The following is a 21,780-nucleotide window of genomic DNA, read 5'->3' on the forward strand; positions in this document are numbered from 1 at the left end:
CCAGGTGTCTTGTGTCTCTTTCTTGCTCAAAGATTACACGATTAGCATTTTAATGTCCCAACAACTTCTTGTCCAGTTCCCTAGGAGGATATAAAAATGAAGCCATGCAAGCTAAGCTGTTTGGTATTTATCACGCACACTCTGATTGTATTGCAGAGCTCTGGGATTTAAACAGGACGTCAGTCTTTCGTAGCCCGTTTGGATATCTTGGTCTCCATGTAATGCTGCTGGATGAGTATCAAGAGCGACTGTTCGTGGGAGGAAGAGACCTCTTGTATTCCCTCAGTTTGGATCGAATCAGCGACAACTACCGAGAGGTGGAGTAAAAAGCTATATATTTCAGTCACTTCATGTCATAATGTGTAGCACAGAACATCAGAGTTTGCATGACTGGAAATGAGGTAATGGAGTTTTTGTAGATGTTTTGTGCACGAACTTTAAGGTCATGTTGTATTTAAGAAATATTTTTTCCCCAGTAATAACCCATAAGGCTCATTCTAGGTTAAGAGACTTGGGGGGTCACATAGCTGTTTCTCACTGAATTTCAGTAGGATTATGGATGTTTAGAGGAACTCACATTTGTAGACACCTGATTTCTGTATCTCTGCTATATTATCAAGGAATAAAATCTCCCTGGTATTTTTTAGGAACTTATCACAGCAGAAAAGAAAATGTTCAGGAAAAAAATTATCATGCAAACTATAAGAAGTTTTCAGCAGCAGCATAAACTATGCAGCTATTTTTTAGTCTTTAGAAACTGGATTTTGCATTGGTTTGAGCCAGCAGTGCTATTAAGTAGTGAATGAAAGTGGCATTTGAAGCCAACTCAGTGGTCTGTGGGAGAAAGGTGGTTTAAGTCATAATCCTACCAGAGAGCTCAGTACATCGTAGAAACCACAACTGAATGGCAAACTGACAACTGAAGTGGGGAGGCTGGAGTCTGAGCTGATGTGAGCCTTGGCTTCCTTCCTTCTGCCCTCGGAAGCTAGGATTGGAAACATACAGTAGCAGAGGAAGCTGGCAGGAGCATTGTTCCTGCCTCAACCATCTTGACTGTGAATAAAGGATCTCTTGAAATATTTTGGTGTTTTCCTCATCTACTCATTTAAATTTTCCCAATGTGTTTTGATATATTTTCATTTATTTGCAAATTAACAAAAGCACAAAAAAGTGACTAAAATAAAGCTCCTCTGGAGAAATATTTTTCTTGATGTTTATGCTGCACTGATATCTGATGATTCTTTTCTTTCTGCCCCCTTGTTTCAATTGAATATCACTATTCTCATGCCAACACTCTGGCCAACTCTACCACAAGCAACCTTGCTTATCTCCAAGTATAATTAGCATGTTCTACTATTGTGAACTGATATAATATTCTTTACTCCTGTATAAACATTTGGGAATATTAGTCTTAGATATGAGGATATCAAGGTACTCAGGGAGGCCATTTGAGAATTTATCTACATTTAAAGAAAAATGGTAATTTAACTCCTCAGAGAGCAGTGTTACATACTGAGCTTTGTTCCTTGACAGCGAGATAAGAGTTAACTCGTTTTCCATTTGATACAAATTATTAATATTCTGTGACAAGATATTAGAGCTCAGGGATATGAAAACCTTTAGAAAGCAGTTGTTTCTATAAAATAAGGGGTTTTTTTCCCCTCTTTTCTTCCCCATTTGGTAGTAAATCTGTGAGGAAAGATGAAAGGATAGAGCACCTCACACTTCTGTCCAACCACTATTGTTGCATCTGGACACAGATGCAATTGAAGTTCATTGCTCTCCTTCTTGTTGTTTTGAGGTGAAATATCAACTATTTACTCTGAAACCATATTCTCTATCTGGAGACCTGTACAGAGTATGACAAATTGATGAAAGCTCTTCTTGCTTGATTTTATGAAGTGCAAAAGATGAGAAACTGGAAAAAATGAACCTTGCCCTGGTATGTTTGGAAACATGACCTCACTGGGACCTAGCTCCCTTGAATGCAAATGTCATGGTCTTTTTCTCTTTTGCAATGTTCCCTGAGTGCAGATCTCATTCAAAGATAGCTAGAGAAAATGTGATTGTCCTACAACTCTATCAGCAAAAGTGTGGAATGAGACATTTCTGTTATAGGAAAGCTTAATTACTGAGATATATTGGGGAAAGTTCCTGGAATTGAGAGGAATTATTACCAAAGTTTTTAATTAATCTATTTTTAACTGTGTGTTGGTTAGTCTTTGACCTTTCTTTTCAGACTGAAGACTTTAGTTTAATTAATCTAAAACAGCAGCTATAATCCATTGAAAGTATATGAGTGCAGGCAAGTTCCTGTGTTTTATTCTCTCTGGTAGCCAGGATGAGTCACTAGCTGCAAAAGAGATGTTTCATAAAGTTGGTAGTTTTGGGACAGATTCATATTTATCTTCATCTTCTGTGTTCTACAAAACATTTAATGTCTTTTAATTCATTGACCATCCCTTTCTCCACAACTTGGAATATGAGTATGCTTTCTAAAAACCAAAATGAAATCTATTCCCAATTAGAGATTTATACCTTCTGCTATAAAACAACCAAATAATTCAATTCTAGCCAGCGTAGTAGAAGTTATACCAAAGAAAAACAACAAAATGCTGAATGGACATAAAATGCTTTTGCAATGAGACCTGTTGACTGCCAAAGTAATCCAACAATTCCAAAAAAACTTGTGATGCATATGAGGTATGCATCCTATAAATCTGCATTTAATAGGTTACGTGTTTTTTTAAGGTTCAATTCTCCTCAGGTTTCCAATACAAGGCAGCACTCTGAAGCATAGGTTATAGCTGTTTCATGTAAACTATTAACTGTTTATATATATACCTACCAAATTATTTTAGGCATATTTTATCCTGACCACTTTTCATATTCACTAAAGAAAATATACCTAAAAAATGGAAAAAAAACTTTCAAGGAAGAATACTACCACTGTTATTCTTGCACTGGTGGGGAAATCCAGACATTCAGGTTGAGCTCTCAACTGTGGCACAGACCTTCCATGTCTTCTTGGACAAAGACAGACTCTCACTTCTCTAATTGTCAAATTATGTTTCTTTTGACTACTTGTTTTTTGTTTACTCTTTGTATCTCTCCTTTAATTTAATAGATGAAGGATGTATAATTTTCTTAATTAGAGTATTTAACACATATTCATAAGTTTTTGAAACAGTTACATAGACACCCTGGTTTCTGTATGAAGAGTACCCTAACACTGACAGCAGCAAGAATGAAGGAGAATATGAAATGTGAATATCAGTGTTTACAGAGAATTAGAGCCATATCAGCACTTGAAACCTTGTGTAAAGTCAAAGCTTTGTAGGCACACTCCATGTAACCTTTGCTTTCCCTAAGAGCTCATTCTCTTTGACACCACCTTTGGAATCAACCCTTACACATATTTGGGATTTGATCCAAAGCTTGTAGTGATCTAACAGACTGATAGAGAACTTTCTCTGGTGCCAAATTTGTTTTTAAAAGCACTTCAATTCATTGTAATTGGTGCCAGAGAGGATCTTTGTTGAACAGTAAAATTGAACTAGTGCCAGCAGCTCATCACCACTGGTCTAACAACTCATAGAGAAGGGGGACCTTTGTTCCTCCTTTTCATCACTTGGAATGAAAATAAACTGCTCTTCCTATTTGCCTAAAGTTTCTTTACAGATAGTCTTTCTTTCTAGCTTCTGCTTCAAGGGCCTTATGAAGATCTCGCTCTGAAAAGAAACCTTCTTACTTTTGTAAATGGGCTCGTGTAGGCAGATTTCAATGTGCTATTTTCATCTACTATGAGACAGCTCTAGATCAGATCTCTGCTGCAATAAACTATAGAGCCCTCATCACAGATCCTGCCTATAGTGAATATCTACTTCCACTCCAGAGATGACTGAACACAGAACAGAGAACAAGTCTACAAGAGGAGGGCTTGCTGCTACCTTCTTTAAATACTGTGTAGGAATGTGCATAAACTCAAACTGAAATAAGAAGCTCAAAATTTAGTGGTAAATTTGAATATCCCTTGGAATTACCTCCCAAGAGAGAAGGTGTCTGTGTATTTGTTGATAAATCCAGTCATCACCAGGTATTTTTACAGAATTTGTGCTTTAGCAAAACACAAGTTATCTGTTAATTAAGTACTATTTATTGACTTAAATTGGGGACAGGATCGTTGAATTGCTTAATTGTTCTCTCATATACTAGAGTTCAGAGCAGATCACACAGTAGTCTATTTTGGCCTGAAGTGCTATAAAGCTCACATATTTCCCTAAATTAGTTTTCATTGGAGATGCCATCCTGCTTTTTAAGGCTGGTGTCTGAATAGAGAAGCTGTTTGGAGATGCTAATTAACATTCCAGTTCCAATTAAAGTTTTCCCCATAGCTATACTAACATATAATTCCATTTTTTTTCTCATGAGGAATATATTTAAAAGTACCTTTTTCCTGTCTTTTAAATATGGTGTTAAAATTATATCATCCAGGTCTCAAGGATGATAATACTATGGTGCAAGATGACAAAACATCACTAAACAAGCAGTTTAAAAATTTAATTCACCTGAAGGCGTGAAAAATTTTGGAAAATTATGTCCAATAGTTATGTGAAGCTTGCAGTGAAATGTAAGGTAGCGTGGTGCTATTTCAGTCTACATACCCAGGGAGATTTCCCAGAAATAGTTATTGACAGCTTGCCAAAAATTGTAATCCTGGCACAGAATTAATTCAAAATTAAATCTGGTAGTTGTCATAACTCTAATACATAAATATCAGGCAAAGCAATACAGAGCAGGTTAAAGGCTACAGTTGCAGCTGATTAATATCTGAATTTTCATGCAGTGCAAACACATCCTATGTTATGCCAATTTGAAAATTGATATGATAGCAAAATCTGACATGCAGAGATTTTTTTTAGTCTCAATTCTAAAATACTCTGGAAGCGATTAAACTCTTAATACATATTTATGTTAAGATTCATAAGAGTTATGAGTCTTAAAAAAATAATTTCTGGATAGAAAAGCTTCTTCAGAAGACTCATTAAAGTCATAATTAAGACCCATGTACTGCAGGCAACTAACATGGAGTTCCTTTAGAAGTAGATAATTTGGTATGAACATCTAAGACAAATTCCTACACTGCTGCATTACCTCTGATTCTGCCCCTCTACTCCTCCTTTTTGAGACCCTACCTGGAGTAGAGTGTCCAGCTCCAAGTTTCCCAGTGCAAGAAAGGTGTGAATCTACTAGAACAGGTCCAGAGGAGGGACACAAAAATAGTCAGAGGGCTGGAACATCTCTCTGAAAGAACAGAGGTTTTTAAACCCGAAGAAGAGAAAGCTCTAGGAAGACCTTATGCTGTCCTTTCAATTTGTAAAGGGAGTTTAATCAGGGCCTGTAGTGACAGGACAAGAGACAAATGTTTTAAACTGAGTGTAGATTTAGATTAGGTATAAGGAAGGAATTCTTAACTATGAGAGTGGTGAGACACTGAACAGGTTGCTCATAGAGGTTGTGAATGCCCCATCCCTGGAAGTGTTCAAGGTCAGGCTGGATGGGGCTTTGAGTAACATGGTCTAGTGGAAGATGTCCCTGGCAGGTGGCTACACTAGTTGGTCTCTAAGGTTCCCTTCTACCTCAAACCATTCTACAATTATCATTTATTCTATTACTCTGTGCCAAGGACCCAATTCACATTGCTCGCACTGCAGCTGCTTTTCAATATTCCAGACAAATCAAGAGCACTGGGCTACTTCTTTGGCTTTTTTCTCTTAATTCTGTGTATGCATTTAATTCAGTGTGTCTTAAGTGGAAAATGTGCATACAAAGTATTTTAATAGCACTGGGACTCAGTCTCCAAATGCAAAAATAATCACCTATACACACTGTATTTAATATCAGGTTACAGAGTCAAGTGTTTTATTCCCTCTGTGGTTTCTCTGTTCCCAGCAGCCACACCTGGGCAAAAGCCCCCATTTTAGCTTGCTAGTTAGAACACGTTTTTGTGAAGTGAAATCTGTGACTTCGCACTTTTAGGCTTGGGAGATCCTCGAGATCTCCTAACTTCTAGGTTTTTGGGTTAAGGACAAGCTGTTGTCTATTCAGTTCCTGACCAGTAAGTAAAGTAAATGACTGTGGACTCAGTTTAGCACTGAATGAACCAGAAATAAGCTGGCCAGGGTGATTGGATGAGGGTCCTCATGGAAGTTCAGCAGAGTTCAGGTACCTCCCCAGACTACAGAGCAACAATGCAGAGACTAGATGAGAGTTACTTCTGATCATACAAATATGATTATAAGACCATCTGACTGAAAACAAGTATTCTGATTCCTTGCAGGATTTAGGTGATGTGAGACCTAAACAGTGACAGGTTGTTGAAACTGGCAAGAATAACATATATCTGACCTTCTATTTTCAAGCCCTAGGATTTATAATTTATCCCCACTTGTCTTGCAATTTACTTTTCTTATAATTTATCCCCAGATTTTCTCAGATTAAATTATTTCAAGAAACCCAATTCAATTATTATTAAAAAAAAAAAAAAAGTAAGGAAAAAAGCCCAGCAGAATAACTTAATCTTAGAATGTTTTTCATACAGAAAAATAGTTTTGATTGGATTATTGACAAAAATGTCTTAATGATGACATCAATTTTTTAGTATTTACTTGGTTTCAGCCAAGTCTGATATCACTGATGGGTACATGTTTTTGTTTTCACTTTTAAATGTTCTAAGAAATTAAGTAACCATTCCATTCTGTTCAGTCATTGTTTAATATTGTTTTCAACCAAACAGATCATGCATCTGGAATGAAACATAAATGTTATATAGTAGGTAGCTGAAGAAAATCTCACTTGTGTAATTTGGCTTCACTTCTAGTGAACTCCCAATGGTGTTAATTGCTGACCCTCATTAACTTCACTTTAAACCTTTTCTTTCCTAAGTGTCACTTAAAGCAGGAAATCAGTAGTTCAAATTTAATATTCTATGTTGAAAATCACTGACAATTAAGCTGAATTTATATTAAATGTTCCATACATTAGCTTCCTTTAAATTCTGTTGACTGGTACTAAGTTTCCTGAGCCATCCTTATCAAAACAGTTATGTTTCAACAAAGGGAAGACTGAAGGTCTTTTCTCTGCGGGGAAGTCGAGGCTGAGGGGGAACTCCTCAGAGTATTCTAGTACTTAAGTATTTAAACAGCATCTCAGAGAGGACAGAGACTCTCCTTTCAAAAGGATCCTCATGGAGAAGACAAGGGGTAATGGATATAAGTTACACCAACAGATAAAGAAACAACAGATAAAGAAACTTTTTATTGTGAGAACATTCAATCACTGAAACAACCCACTCCAGGGACATGGTGGAGCTTCTGTTACTGGAGGGTTAAAAGATTTGTAAAAGAGTGCTGGATAGTATTATTTAGGCTCCCTTTCCTTCAAGAGGCTGGACCAGATGATCTTTTGAGGTCCCTTCCAACTAGGGCTGTTCTATGATTTTATACTTCTGTTCTGCAAATCTTTCACATGTAGAATAGTGGAAGAGCTGGATTGACATGATCAGACTGCCAATTGAATGATTTTCTTTTTTTCCTCTCAGATCCATTGGCCTAGTACACCTCAGCAGGCAGAAGAATGCATAATTAAAGGAAGAGATGCTGTAAGTATCATTAATTACGAATAAAATATACTTTAATTATACCAGTGGCTAGTCCAAAACAGGGATTCAGGCACCCCTAACTTCAGAGAGATTAAAGCACAGATATAATTCTAAGTGTTGTAGGTTAAAAACATCTAACTACTCTTAACACACTAAATTTATTAGTTTAATTACTCTTCAAACTAGCTCATAAACACACAATGAACACTTTTGATCGTCTGAACTTTCTTCTAATTCTTTTTCTTGAGCTCTCAAAGAAGGTACCTTAATAATTCTCCTTTTCCATTTCTATTTCATTTTCTTTTCATACACGTAGGATACCTTCTCCATTTTTACATTCTAGTTTATGCTTAAAGTTCATATTCTCTAGAATGCTTTCAGAAAAGCAGTTAAATTATTAGTAATTATAGAATGTACTCTAATTTATTTTGCCCGATAAGTTTCATGGTATATTAATAAAAATATTCTGTTTTAATGAGCCTCAGAAATGTTTTATTCTTGTGATTTGGTGCCTTGACTGTAATGAGTTCATGGGAAAAGACCTGAAAACTCATTGACATATAGCAGCTGATATCATTGGCAGCACAGGATGAAAGTTCTTCTGGATGGGAGCTCTCTTTAATTTTACAGTGCACCAAGTTCATTATCTGCACCTCATAAACACACCCCAAGTACAACACCTAATAAATCCCACAGCTGAGAGAGCTCACACTGTACCAGAGGATTTGAAAATGATGATAGTTTTACAGCAACAGCGACAGGAATGTAGGACATGGAAGGGCACATACAAGCTTTTCCCACAAACACAACAAACAGCAGCCCTGGTGATAACAATATATTCCCAGTAAGATTGGGAAGCTCTAAAGATTTTTGCTGCAATACAAGCATGAGAACTGTCTATATTAAGGAAATTAGTGAAAAAGATTGGAAAGTAGTAATAATAATAATAATAATAATAATAATAATAATAATAATAATAATAATAATAATAAAATCCCAAGTCCTTACACTCACCTGGCCTAGAACTGACCCTTTTTAAAGATTCTTAAAAGTTCATTGCATTTTTTTTCTGGATACTTTTGTACCCTTGGCAATTTTAGGTGATTTTGATTGAAAAGAGTGGTTTTCTACATTACCCAAACCTTATGGTCATATTAAATGAATCTGAAACCCTGATTATTTGAGCTTTATTTAATACCACCTCTCAGCATAAACTGTAATTAGGTAGAGCTCTGTCATCTTTCTTTCACCCCTACATGACGGGATATGTTTTCTGATACTTTGACAATATTCTTTTGGTTAAATTAATGCAGAAATAGGTACTGTTGTTTCAATGCAAAACTATTCCCCTCGGTCATGAGTTTCCCTAAAACTCCAAAGTTTTGTAGTTCAGTTTGTTACTATAAGTCTTCAAATTTGCATTACAGTGAAAATGGTCATTTAAAGAACTTCTTATATTTCCCACATCTCTCTGCACTGTGAAAGTTTGGTATAACTATTACTTTTATAGAAAACCCAGATCTTTAGAAGAATTAAAAGATTCCAGAAGTGGAATTGTTAAGAAAAATATGTTAAAATTTTAAAAGCTTGAAATATTGTAATTCCAAATGATATTTTGATCCTCCCATAAGACCTAATTATGTATGAACTATATGAATGAGTAAGGCTAATTAATATCAGGGAAACCTTGGTAATTTTCCATCAGCATGCTCAGTATTCAGTAAGATAGATTGCTCAGCCTGAAAGGAATCTAAATTTGAATCAAAAACTTTCCTACTAATTTTCTTCTCACCTTCATTTTGTTGTAACCATAAACCAATATTAACTTAATAGCATAATATCTTTACATCAACTCTTTGCCAGTTCTAAGTTCTGAATGTTAATTTTTACACTGTAAGCTCTCATAAAAATATTACTCATCAGTGTTATTTCAAACTTTTTTCTTATTTCCATTCTGTTTCTCTTTTTATTTTCCTCTGTAAAAGATCTGTTACTCAAGGTAAAATTAATACTACGTAGAATTGATAATATTGTAATCAGATTGTCAACATTAAAATACTTCATGCATACTCTGTTGTCTCTTTCTATACAACAGAACAGGCCAGTTTTACAAGTTTTACAACCTTTAAAAGTTATCAGTTCATGTTATAGCAGTAAAACTTCAGAGTGTGTTTATTTAACGGACTTAATAGGACAGTTAAAAAAGCCTTATCTTAACAACATGTGCATAATCTTAAAACCTGGCCATGCTTTTTTGATTCGTGTGAAGCCAAGGAAAGAAATCCTTCAGCTGTCATCCAGTGTGCCAGGAAACACACCTGTTAGCCTGTGGTGTAAGAGCTTTCCATTCTTTCAATTACTTTATCAGAATTGGAAATCATTCAGACAAAGAAATCCAATTCTGTAGAGTTGATTAACTCCTCCACATGGAGAAGTTTCAGATGAATAAAATTCCACAGATCTATTAATATGGAGCATCCTGAAGACATACCCAGTATTTAATTAATTAATATAGTAGAAAGAAGTCTTATTTTAATGTTTCCTTGGATGATGCATCTCTTCCTTGCTGTGTGGACAGTGTATTATTAGTAGGGTCAGCAGCAAGGCCTAGCTGCCTGACACTTGCCAGAACAGCACCTTTTGTCATGTGTTTATAAATGATCAAGTCTAGACATTTGGAATTACTTTTTTTCTATATTTGGTATCTTCCTCATTCTGTTTTTTTCTGCAGAATTTTTCCAGTGTTTCTACAAATGCACACAAGAGAAAAAATGTGTAGGTTTTGGGCATTTAAAAAAAAAAATCCTAAATCAATACAGTGATTTTGGCACAGTGATGAAGAGGTGCAGGCATATGTGGATAAAAAAGGAAATCACAGAGTAAAGAACAGACCACCACTGAGAGCAAACAGAGGGAATAAGTCAGAAAGGTCATACTTGGAGGAGAGGGAGAATGAGGTACAGTATCAGTGCCCAGTAAAGCATCATTTAAAAATTACAAGGCTTCATAAAATTCCTATGGAATACCATTTTGCTACCAGCAGTCAGTAAATATTGTGAAATGCACATGCTCTGTTGTTGAGTGCTGATCCGTGTATAGAGGATCACATCCTACTAATTTCAACCCATTCTTCTCTATTTGTCTGAAGGTATTTATTTATTTATTCACTTTTAAAAAAGGAGCAAATTAGTTACAAATCAAGAAAGTCCAAAAATAAGGTATTGCAAGGTTGATTTGTATATGCATAATATTTAATTACCCAACAGGTTACCTGCCTGTGTAAGTTACCTACTTCGTTCAATTAGCATGATATATCTTCACAGTGAATGTTAAGGAGAATCATGTAGCAAATAAGATTTTTTTTCCTTATTTATTTGCTGGAGAACTTGGAAGACTTGAACTGAATGACATAACCATTTGAAGAAAGAAGAAAGACAGTTTCTTAGTTTTGAACCTAATGTGAATTTGCAAGTGTTGAATTCTGCCCAGGAGCCCACTGCAGACTCATGTTCTCTGTTCTTGCTGATGGTTAATAAGAACCAGGATTGTGCTCACACAAATACAGCAGTCTGAAAACTAAAATAGTCATCAGTGAAGAACAGCAAATTTTCGAAAAGGAAATTCTTCCACTCTGTTTTACGCATTGATTTTAGGATTGTATTAATTGCCTTTTGGAGATGTTTGGCCATCTTCATCAAAAAGGCCTAGGAGAATAGCATAAATTACATGTCTAAACTATATAGCAGCTAAAGTTATCTAAGATTAATTTTATTATAATAATCTTAAACTTTATGTGACTGTCTTAAAACCCAGGGTCTGAGTTGCAGAAATGTTGAGCAATGAATGGAAATGAGCAGGATTTTGCTTCAAACATAGAAACCATTGCAAAATGTAAAACTCTGTAAAACTCTGTAAAACCAAGTCCCAGGAGTCCCAAAATCAACGGATACTTTTATCTCACTGTCTCTGTTTCTAGTTTAGTACAGGAAAAATAATGACCCCACATCTCAAAGGGATGTTTGAAAATGTTTTAATTGTAATATTTATGAAGCTGCAAATACACTAATGAGTCCCAGAGTACTGTCCTGTGGGAAATGAATATTTCTTCTTCAAAGGAGAGTTTAACAGTGGGAACAGATAAAGTATGATGACATACAATATAAAAAAATATTGATTAGCAAATAATTATGCAAGAAATTAATAGTGCAGTGGTCTTATAAAAAAAGTAAGAAAAAAATTATATTTTCCTGAGACAAAGTTTATTTAACTTGAGAGAGAAGCCATTTGCTTACTATTCACATCTTATGTTCTGACTCTAATATTTAGTATATCTAATAATACTTAGTAAAACAAATATTTAGATTTGCAGAATATCTCTGAGATTAAAGAAGCACAAAAGTGTGTTTTATAACTTTGTAACTCCTAACTGATTAAGCATCTAAAGTAAATTATGATAGATCAGCGCTCTAAACTTGCTTTTTTCTTGTAAAAATGTCCATCTGTGAAACTGGTGACCCAGAGTTACAAGTGTGAAGTGAAACAGAATAGAAAGATTCAATATGAGAACATCATCTAAGAGCACATAAGATATTAAAAAAAAGTAAAATTAAAAAGCTAATATTTTCCTATGTTTATTTTTTTATGTAATCTAGGATGAATGTGCAAATTACATCCGTGTCCTTCACCGATATAACAGAACGCATCTTCTGGCTTGTGGAACAGGAGCTTTTGATCCCCTCTGTACTTTTATAAGAGCTGGACATCCATCAGAGGTAAGAAATTCAGTTTACAGTATTCACTCTTTTGGTCTGGATTCCAGCAAAGCCTTTATGGTTAAAAATAAGTATTTAAATTCAATTGCTAACAGTTCTCATACAAACCATACAGTAGATATTTTCGCTGATGAAATTCAATGGTGCTCTAAAATTTGGTTTGTTCCTGGAGGAACACACTGATATTTGAAAGCATATTCTGGAGAATTATACAAAGAATTCAAAGACTTTTTCATTTTATGATTTTTTTTTTTAATTAGATAAGCTTTTATAGAAATTCTTAGGAAAAATAATAAATATTTTTAAGGGTTTAGCCTAAATCTGTGGAGGCTTTGGTTTTTGGTTTTGCAGGGTTTTTTTATGAAATAATACATAATATATCAAAATATGTATTAGTTTGATGGGAGATGGAATTACTTAACAAAACTTTGTTAAATTCAGCTTGTCTATGTTGATCCTGTTCAGGAAGTGTATTTTAGCTCTCTAATGATGCTTATAGCTGAGTGAAATAGTACTGCAGAAAAGATCAGTAAGTGGAACACATAATCAATATTGTGAACATATTTCTTCTGCAAAGATAGAAATTGTCTAGATTTTTCAGAAATTAGGATCGTTCTGTCTCAGTAAAATTAGATCACATTTAGAGAATCAGCAGAAATACCAATCTATTTTAAATTCTTATGTAAGACTCCTTGGGCATTAAACCTAATCCTGATTATATGCAACCTATGTGTTGCTACATGGAAGTCAAATGCTGACTGGCTGATCCTGGTTACATCCTGCTTCCTTGCATCCTTGTTTCATTGCACTCCCACTACCAGTTTTAAGATCATACAGAGTTTAGGAATATATTTCAAATTTCTGAAATGAGTAAAAAACTTGTAGAGGGCTGAATTTCTAAAACTGTTATGATATTTGAATTTGTGGACAAGTTATAAATTACATTGCTAAGTCTGGACCTTGAATGTCCAGGCTTAGTGAAAATTGTACACTGAAAGTTATCCCTTGTCATACATTTAGTAATGTTGAAAAAATAATTAATTCTGTTATAAGGTAAAACTATTGGTAAGGAATTGCACTGTTATCTGAGGTGCCCTGCATTCAGAAGAGGATTTTACTAGGCTGCTAAAGGCACATGTGATGACCACTTTAAGAATCTGACTAGATATTCTCGGAAATGAACTTTGTGAGTTGGGACTTAATAGATGGAGATGATCTGTAGCCCAAATGTAAGATTGCTTTTAACTGGCAAGTGTCAGGAAGAGTTGCTGGTCAATGGTCTTGCTTATTTGGTTCACATGATGTGTCCTGGTAGAGCTGAGCACTTGTCATGGTGCTGAAGCCAAAGGACCATCCAATAGATTCTTGCTTTCCCATATGTCCAGGAGCTCTTGGCTCGAATAAATATGAATTGCAGACATAAAGCTTTTTAAGGTATACTCATATAAATCAACTAATGTATTTACTTCAGTAAAATGTTTTTGAATAATCTTTCCTGAATAAAGATGCATCCTTCTGGCAAAACAAACTAGAAAATAACCAGAAACAATTTCCAAGGATCTGGTCCATGCTGTGCACTTCTAACTGCTGTCAAAATGAAAAGCATCTCAGAAGTTAAGACTCCAGCACAATACTTAGATTTGGAGTTGTATGAATTGCAGAAACACATTGTCATCTGAAATTAAGGAAGGAACTAAATGATAAGCAATGTTAAAATAAGACAACTTTGCATGTCTTCTCTGCTCCTCTCATGAACCTCCTGTCAGCCTTCCTGGTAAAGTTTGAAGGAAGTAGTGTCTGTATATTTAGGAACACTATTTTAGAAAGTATAAACAACAGACTAATAAAAATAGAAACTAAACAAACAAAAAATGAGAAACAAGACATATATAAGAGTGTGTGGCCTGTGATCATCCCCTTATCTATCACTGTCCTTCCTTCCCTTATTTTGTTTGTTATTCTCTCTTGTCAAACTGAGGTTCTAAAATTTTACCCACACTGAAATCATGGGAAAATTACCATTTTTTTGTTTGTGTAGACCATCAGGAAATATATTTGCTACACTAATAAGTAACTATACTAGTTTCCATTATCTGAAAAGCTGACCATCAAGACTAAAAATGAGAGGTACCATTTGTAAGGTAGGTTAAAAATAACTCATGGTATGTGATTGAGTGAGCAAATTGTAATCTTTGCTTTCTTTGCACCATGTAACTGCAGGAAATGAAAGGAGAAGATCCTTCCTCAGAAAACTGAAGTTCAGTCTCTGCTGATCTCTCTAATCAGACAATCCTCATCTAATGACTTCCGATTACTGTACCCTATTACTTCCACCTCATCTCTCTGATCATTTTCTCACTGTCCGACTGTCACAGAAAGGAGAGTAGCAAAAGAAACAGTCTTAAAAATATTAATTACACTATACTAATCAATTTCTAAACAGGACAAAAACATCTTAATTTAAAAAACAGTAAAATATTTAAATTGAAGAGTAAACACTTATTTATAATCTGCATTTATATTCAATTCAATGCAGTTCACAATAATAACACTTTACTGTGATAGTGGTGAGCCACTGGAATGGGTTTCCTGGAGAAGTTGTGGATGCCCCATGCCTGGATGTGTTCAAGGCCAGGTTGAACACAGCTTGGATGAAGCTCTGAGCAACCTGGTCTAGTGAAAGGTGTTCCTGCCCGTGGCAGAGGGGTTGGAACGAGATGATCTTTAAGGTCCCTTCCAACCCAAATGATTCTATGATTCTATAATATGCAACTGGCTGAAAGGAATATTTTTTAAATGTTGTTGACATGTTTTTGTTAAATATATTGAACTTCAGGATAAGTGAAATTTATCTTTGATATGCAAACTAAGTTGCTTCTGAACAGAATCTCTTTAAATAGCACAAGGTGTGTTTGAAGCTTATACACATTTGAACAATGACACTTTTCAGACATGTTGAGGTATAAAGTGTGGAAGGTAAAAAGGGGGGGAGCCCTTATAACAGACTTATGTGGATCCAGACACCCAGTTAACCCAGCATGTGAAGCTAGATTCACACTTCCATACGGGACTATGAATCAACAGTACCAACACAGAGAAATACTTACTCTGTGGTCAGGGAGCTAAACTATAAGTTTCAACAGTGCTTCCTGAGCTGATGGCAGACAGAGGATGTGACCCTCTCAGTAAAAACTTCAGGGCTCTTAAGTTACAAACTGTATATAAATACAAATTAAAGATTATTTTAGAGACATTTAAACACATGACAGAATAGCAGGATTGTATTTTCTGCTACATTACATCTTCCAATTTACTGAGCAAGCCAAAGGGAAGCAATCTTTTGGAACTAACTGTCCAATTAAGGCTTTTGAGCTTGGTGATCACTAGTCTGATTTTGCAAGGACATTTATTTTGTTGTTGACTTGCAACAAAAGTTTACATAAAGTCATCCATTTCTGAATAGCCATTTGGTAAGAAAATGAAACACTGCTGATTTTACTTTGAAAAGTGAAAGTATCCTAGAACCATGATCAGAATCATACTGTATTGCATTCTGATCCTGTACTTAGTACGGTTTTGTGAGGTGCAATACAATTTATGAAAAGGAGCATTCAACCTCCTGTATAATGTCATACATTCTTATGCAACCACAAATTCATATTTTCATATCAAAAGTAGGTTTGAGTTGTGTCTTGCAGAACACTGAGCTCTTGTCAACAAATCATGAAGTCAAAAGGAGATTTTTGTCTCCAAAAATAGGCAGAATTTGATTGCACCGTTGGCAGATCATTACTTCTTGGAACTGACTAAAAAACAGAATCGCTAATGTTTGCAAAAAACACTGTAAAACTATCCATTCCCCAACTAGTCTCTGTAGAAAATACTAATCTTACTATACAGCAATTAAAGTGTGTTTTGAAGTCTTTCACATGCATATTGTGCTATGATGTTATATAAGTTCAGTTGCTCCTTTTGTGCTTTTCATGGTTTATAGAAGTGTAATGGTACTATGCATTTTGTCTTAATATGTTGATTGTAGAAAACAATAAGAAATAAATATTAGTTTTATTGAATTCTACATCAAGCTTCATAGAATCATGGAATATGCTGAGTTGGAAGGGACCCACGAGGATCATTTAATCCAATCCTTAGCCCTGCACAGGACCATCCCCAAGAGTCACACCATGTACCCAAGAATATCATCTAAATGCTTCTTGAACTCTGTCAGGCTTGGTGCTGTGACCACTGCCCTGGGGAGCCTGTTCCAGTGCCCAACCACCCTCTGGGGGAAGAACCTTTTTCTAACATACAACCTAAACATCTCCAGCACAGCTTCAGGTCATTCCCTCGGTCCTGTCACTGATCACTACAGAAAAGAGATCAGAGTCTGCCCCTCCTCTTCCCCTCACAAGGAAGTTGTAACTGCAATGAGGTCTCCCCTCCGTCTCCTCTTCTCCGGGCTGTACAAACCAAACACCCTCAGCCCCTCCTCACACGGCTTCCTCTCAAAGCCCTTCACCATCTTTGTTGCCATCCTTTGAACACTCTTTAATAGCTTAATATTTTTCTTATACAACACAATAAACTTGTGTTGTACTACCACAGTATAAACAAATATATTTTTCTAAATCAAATTACTTATAAATTTTGTGATACACTATCTATCACAATATGTTTCAAAGATTAAATAGGTAATGGTTTACTGCAGTCATTCTATTGCAATATTTGTTTAATTGATGTAGCTTTGGAACTTCAGGTTCCCTTTTGTAAAGTTGTTGTCAGTTATCTTTCTAAAAATATGCAAGTATAGTAACTGACAGCAGCTTTTTATCTTTTTCTCTGTTTCTAATTAATTTGACTCTGATGAACATTGCTTTCCCAAATTTAAACATTTCATCAAAATACCCAATGTTTTTCTGCCATTTAGAAATAAATTACAAATTAGGAAAAATAGGAGTGCTGACTTTGCAGACAGATCAACTATTGGTGTTTGAAAAAGACATGTTACAAATTTTTGTCCAAGAAAACATAAGCAAGTTAAATGCCAGCCAGTAAATGAGTTCGTTATCTCTGACTTCATGGAATGCTTTTAAATGTCAAACATCCATGCAGGTCATGGGTTCGTCCAGTTTCTATTTGTCTATCATCCAGAAATAAAGGGGAGTTCATTAAAATAAATGTTATTTTTCTTGGAGAAAGCAAAAGTCAGAGACTCTGTACCCCAAATTTCTCATGAGGAATTGTATACGTATCCTTCCCATGTGCTCTGTGAGAAAAAAACTGAGATAAGTATTCAAACCAAATACAGAAGATGAAGAAAAGTGCAGAAAAAAATTTTATTTTGCTTCTGTTCTCACCAAACTGACATTTGTCCCTCCTGTTGTCTTTGATGTTGGGTGGAGCGGAGGAGAGGGGGAAGCATCTGTATTCAGTCTCTTCCTTTTGGATTTATATAAACTTCTCAGTTTCGGCAGCATGCGATGACTGCTGAAAGAAGCAATTTCTGTCTCAGTCTATGTTTCTCCACATCTGGCTGCTGGTAAAACAGTACTGCACTACTGTTCTGTATAGCTCAAAATACCCTAGGTGAATTTTGATGAACCCAAGATAAATCAAGTGATCTATCTGCAGTCAGGTAACAATTTTATCTTTCTGAGTTATCTGTTCAGCAGAACAATAGGTTGTAGGGATGCTTCAGAGGCCTTCCAGTGATCCAGACTGCCTTTGCCTAATTTACAAAACACCTTTAACAAGTCCACACGGCAGTTTCACCAAGTACAGCTAAAGAAATTACTCTGCCTCCACAGGACTTGAAAAATGAGTGGAAATTCCAAAAGAAAATGATGTACAGAAACAATATCCTAAGTTTCTGCAAACTACATGGTGATAAGATAGAGTTGATTCCTGGACAGGAAGGCATCTCTGCATGACAAAACCTGTTGAGGGAATTAAATTTATGGGAAAATGCAATGCATGAAGAATTTTTCTTCCAGAGCACCCTGTAAATTTTTAATATATACGTGGAGCTGGCAGAGTGCCATTTTCAGTACCTCATTTAATTCAGTAAACTGCCTACAGCTGTATTTTTCCACTTCAGAGGCTGATGGACTGTCACCCTTTCCACAAAATGCACTGGTGGTTTTTGGGAGTCTCCCCTAGGTGTTCCTAATCTGATGTATTCCTTGTTATGCTATTTGTTCTTCCATTAGCCAGCTGAGACTCTGATTATCAAGGAAGACTAGCTCTAAATCTAAGACTTTAGTCCTGTTAGAAAGGACTTGAGTAAACTGTCCTCCAAGTAAACAAATACACCTGCAGCTCACTAAAGGTAGGTTGGAACTTCTTCTTTCTAATTTATATTGCCCTTAATATTTTTTGAGTGTGGCCAAGGGCACTTCTTTTTCTATATATTCTGTATTTCAGTGCAAAAACAGGATAAAGACCAATTGTGCAATAAGCTTTCCGTTTGCCTCTCTACACCAACCAAATGCAGGCAACACAAACTCCTCGGCTCTTGCTTTAACAAACTGAAGGGAATTCACATGCAAGTTGAGAGAATGTACCAGTCATATCTCAGTTTAATTTTTCCATGACATGATTCTTCTGCTCTTGACCAACCTTTGGCAATGCCATCATTCTTCCAGCTTTGTCGAGAAACAAAATTGTGGACGTATTTATATCTATTATTTTAGGATATTGTTTCTGACGTATTTTTATAATCAAAACAAGCAACGATCTGCCAAGTTACTCCCTCTCCATGCTTGTTCCTATTACCTCATCTCTGCTCTCTGCTTGTAGAGGATTAAGGAAGAGGAACATCTGGTTTCACTGACCAAATAGAAGTGGGTGTTGGTCAGTCCTTAGATAGAATATGTGACAAATTCTTCCCCTGAACATATTTTCTTAGAGACATAGTGTCCCTCTGTGTGGATGAAAAGCCATCAGTTAGAACACCATCCACTAAATATATATGAAATTCTGTCAAGTAAGCAACACACTGTCATAAAATCTTTTACTAGAAGATCTTTTACATTACCTAGTCTGAATGCCCACATCACAGGCTATTGAATTTCACCAAAACATCAAAAAGCCCCGAATTTCATTCAGACTAAAGAACTTCAGGTTTTGGAAGTTGAATATGCATACATTTCAATAGAGATTAAAATGGTACCTAAATCATAATAGACAAGAAAATTAACTAGATGAAGATAACATCTATGCTCACAGTAAACAACAAAGGTGCTGTACAGAAAAAGGGAAAAAGAGAAAGCTGAAGACCCACATCAACTTCTACCTGAGGAAGTATTTCTTACCGAACTCATGGCTTATCTATGTACTCATAAGAAAATGGGCAAGTTCTAGTCAAGCAACACCTGAAAGGGATTGTCTGCACCAGTTCAAACAACAACCCAGCCTCTGCAACCTCTGCAACCCAATTCAAACCTTCCAAAAAAACCCAACAAAAACCCCATCTGCTTTGAAGCAGGATAAGAGTTCCTTCTGAATCAATGCATATGATTATGGGAGAAATTAAAGTTCATGAGTTTTGGCTGTAAGAATTAGCTTAATGAACAGCTGTAAAAGTGAAACTCAGTAAGGATAATAAAGAAAGGACAGTTCTGTTCTTCCCATGCTTTGCTAGGAAAGGAAAAATGGGCGTTGTGTGAGAAGAAACAAAGGCCAGAAGGGACCCTCAGGACATTGTATGTGGTCAAACACACATTGTATGGACAATTTTTTCCAGGTATTGAATTAAAAGCTTTTCAGGAAAATATATATTGTCATTTCAAAGAATTCAGCTAATGGTGAAACCACTATTTCTCTGTTCTAAATATTAGCTGTTCTAATCTTTAATTACCTACTATGTTAGGAAATAGCCACTTATTCGGAGTTAAATTTTTCTGACTTCAGCTTCCTGTCATTTAACTTTGATATGCCTTTGATAGTAAAAGTTCAAAAGTCTCCCACTATCTTTTCCACATCTTTTCCACATCTAAGTACCTATGCACAAAGATCAAGCCACCTCTTCAGTTTTTCTTGATAAGCTGAATAAATATGGGTTCTTAAACCTCCCATCAATAAGGATTCCTCAATCTTATTTGTGTCCTTCCTGTGAACTCTCTTCAGTATTTTCACATCTTCTGGAAGTGTGGACACTAGAACCACACATGCTATTCGATGGTGTGTGTACACGCAAGGTCACTTCCCTACCTCTGTTTGAGATTCCTCTTTATTGGAGTCAAGTGCTGAGTTCTTGGCACAGCATCACAAGGAGAAATCTCTTTTTAGCATTTTTCACTTGACCTGAAGTTCTCTGGAGCACAAAGTTATCCCAATTTACACACTCGGTTGAACCACCTAATTATCAGTCTCATACAAAAAGATAAATGAAGAGATTCTTAGGGATTCCTGTCACCATCATCTGTAACAAGGCACCTGGGATCTCCAAGACTCTAGATGAGGCACCTCAGTCTTATATGTGAAAGTGGATATAACACTTTGGATAGTGTTGTATTAAAATCTGCTTAGTAAGCCTCTGATATTTAACTCAGTATTCAAAGCGTTATATAGTTTGAGCTCTCATTAAGCTCCTTTCTTCATTATTTATGCCTCCCCAGTCTTTTTATAAACTTTACTAGGAAAGAAATCATATGATTGTTTAAATCACTGCTAAAGTAAAAAATCATCTTTCTAGCAAACCCAAAATTTAGCAAAACCTTCAGTAGAGGATTCATCAGTGATACCTCATAACAACTGTATTTGATATATGTCAGCACTTTGTATTTATTAACAATTCTACAATGCACATTGTTTCATCAAATAGCTATGTACTAAGTGAAATGCCCTAGGGAAAGCCAAGTATTCTGTATCCACACAGTTGTTCTTATCAGTCATTCTTATGTCTTGTAACAGACAACAGGTTTTTTTTGACAGTACTCTCCATCCTTAAAATGAGGTGAATGATATTCATTACTTTTGAATATTGTCTAAATAAGGCCATACATGAAGTGTAAGTTCAATTTGGAAGATTGGTAGAGAATGTGAATTGATCAGCCATATGAAATGAATTTTCCATCATATTAGACCTGCCCTTTGCAAGATTAAACACAGATGGTTCTGGTAGAATGAATCCATACAGAGGAATAATGTTATTATCCAAAAGAGAAAGAAATCCTCCACCGGTGTGGTAATTTGGTGGGGCTAACTGAAATATTCCAACTCTCATTATAGTGATTTTTAGATTCTCCCACTCTTATTTGTGAAGGAAAGTATTTTTCCAAGTGACAGCTCCTGGTGAAATTTATGTCATTGTTTGATGATTGGAGGTGCTGCTCAATAAGCTGTTAG

The 21,780-nt window shown here is 35.7% G+C and overlaps 1 protein-coding gene across 1 annotated transcript in view; it reads left to right on the plus strand.

Moving 5' to 3' along the window:
• SEMA3E (semaphorin 3E) overlaps positions 1 to 21,780 on the plus strand; it is a 133,240-nt gene that overhangs the window by 68,691 nt on the left and 42,769 nt on the right. The window contains exons 2-4 of the mRNA XM_032689271.1: positions 157 to 317; positions 7,601 to 7,660; positions 12,313 to 12,432. Of these exons, the coding sequence (XP_032545162.1) occupies positions 157 to 317; positions 7,601 to 7,660; positions 12,313 to 12,432 (341 nt within the window). The remainder of the gene's footprint in view (positions 1 to 156; positions 318 to 7,600; positions 7,661 to 12,312; positions 12,433 to 21,780) is intronic.

This window comes from Chiroxiphia lanceolata, chromosome 5, assembly GCF_009829145.1.
Source record: "Chiroxiphia lanceolata isolate bChiLan1 chromosome 5, bChiLan1.pri, whole genome shotgun sequence".
Taxonomy (NCBI): Eukaryota; Metazoa; Chordata; class Aves; order Passeriformes; family Pipridae; genus Chiroxiphia; species Chiroxiphia lanceolata.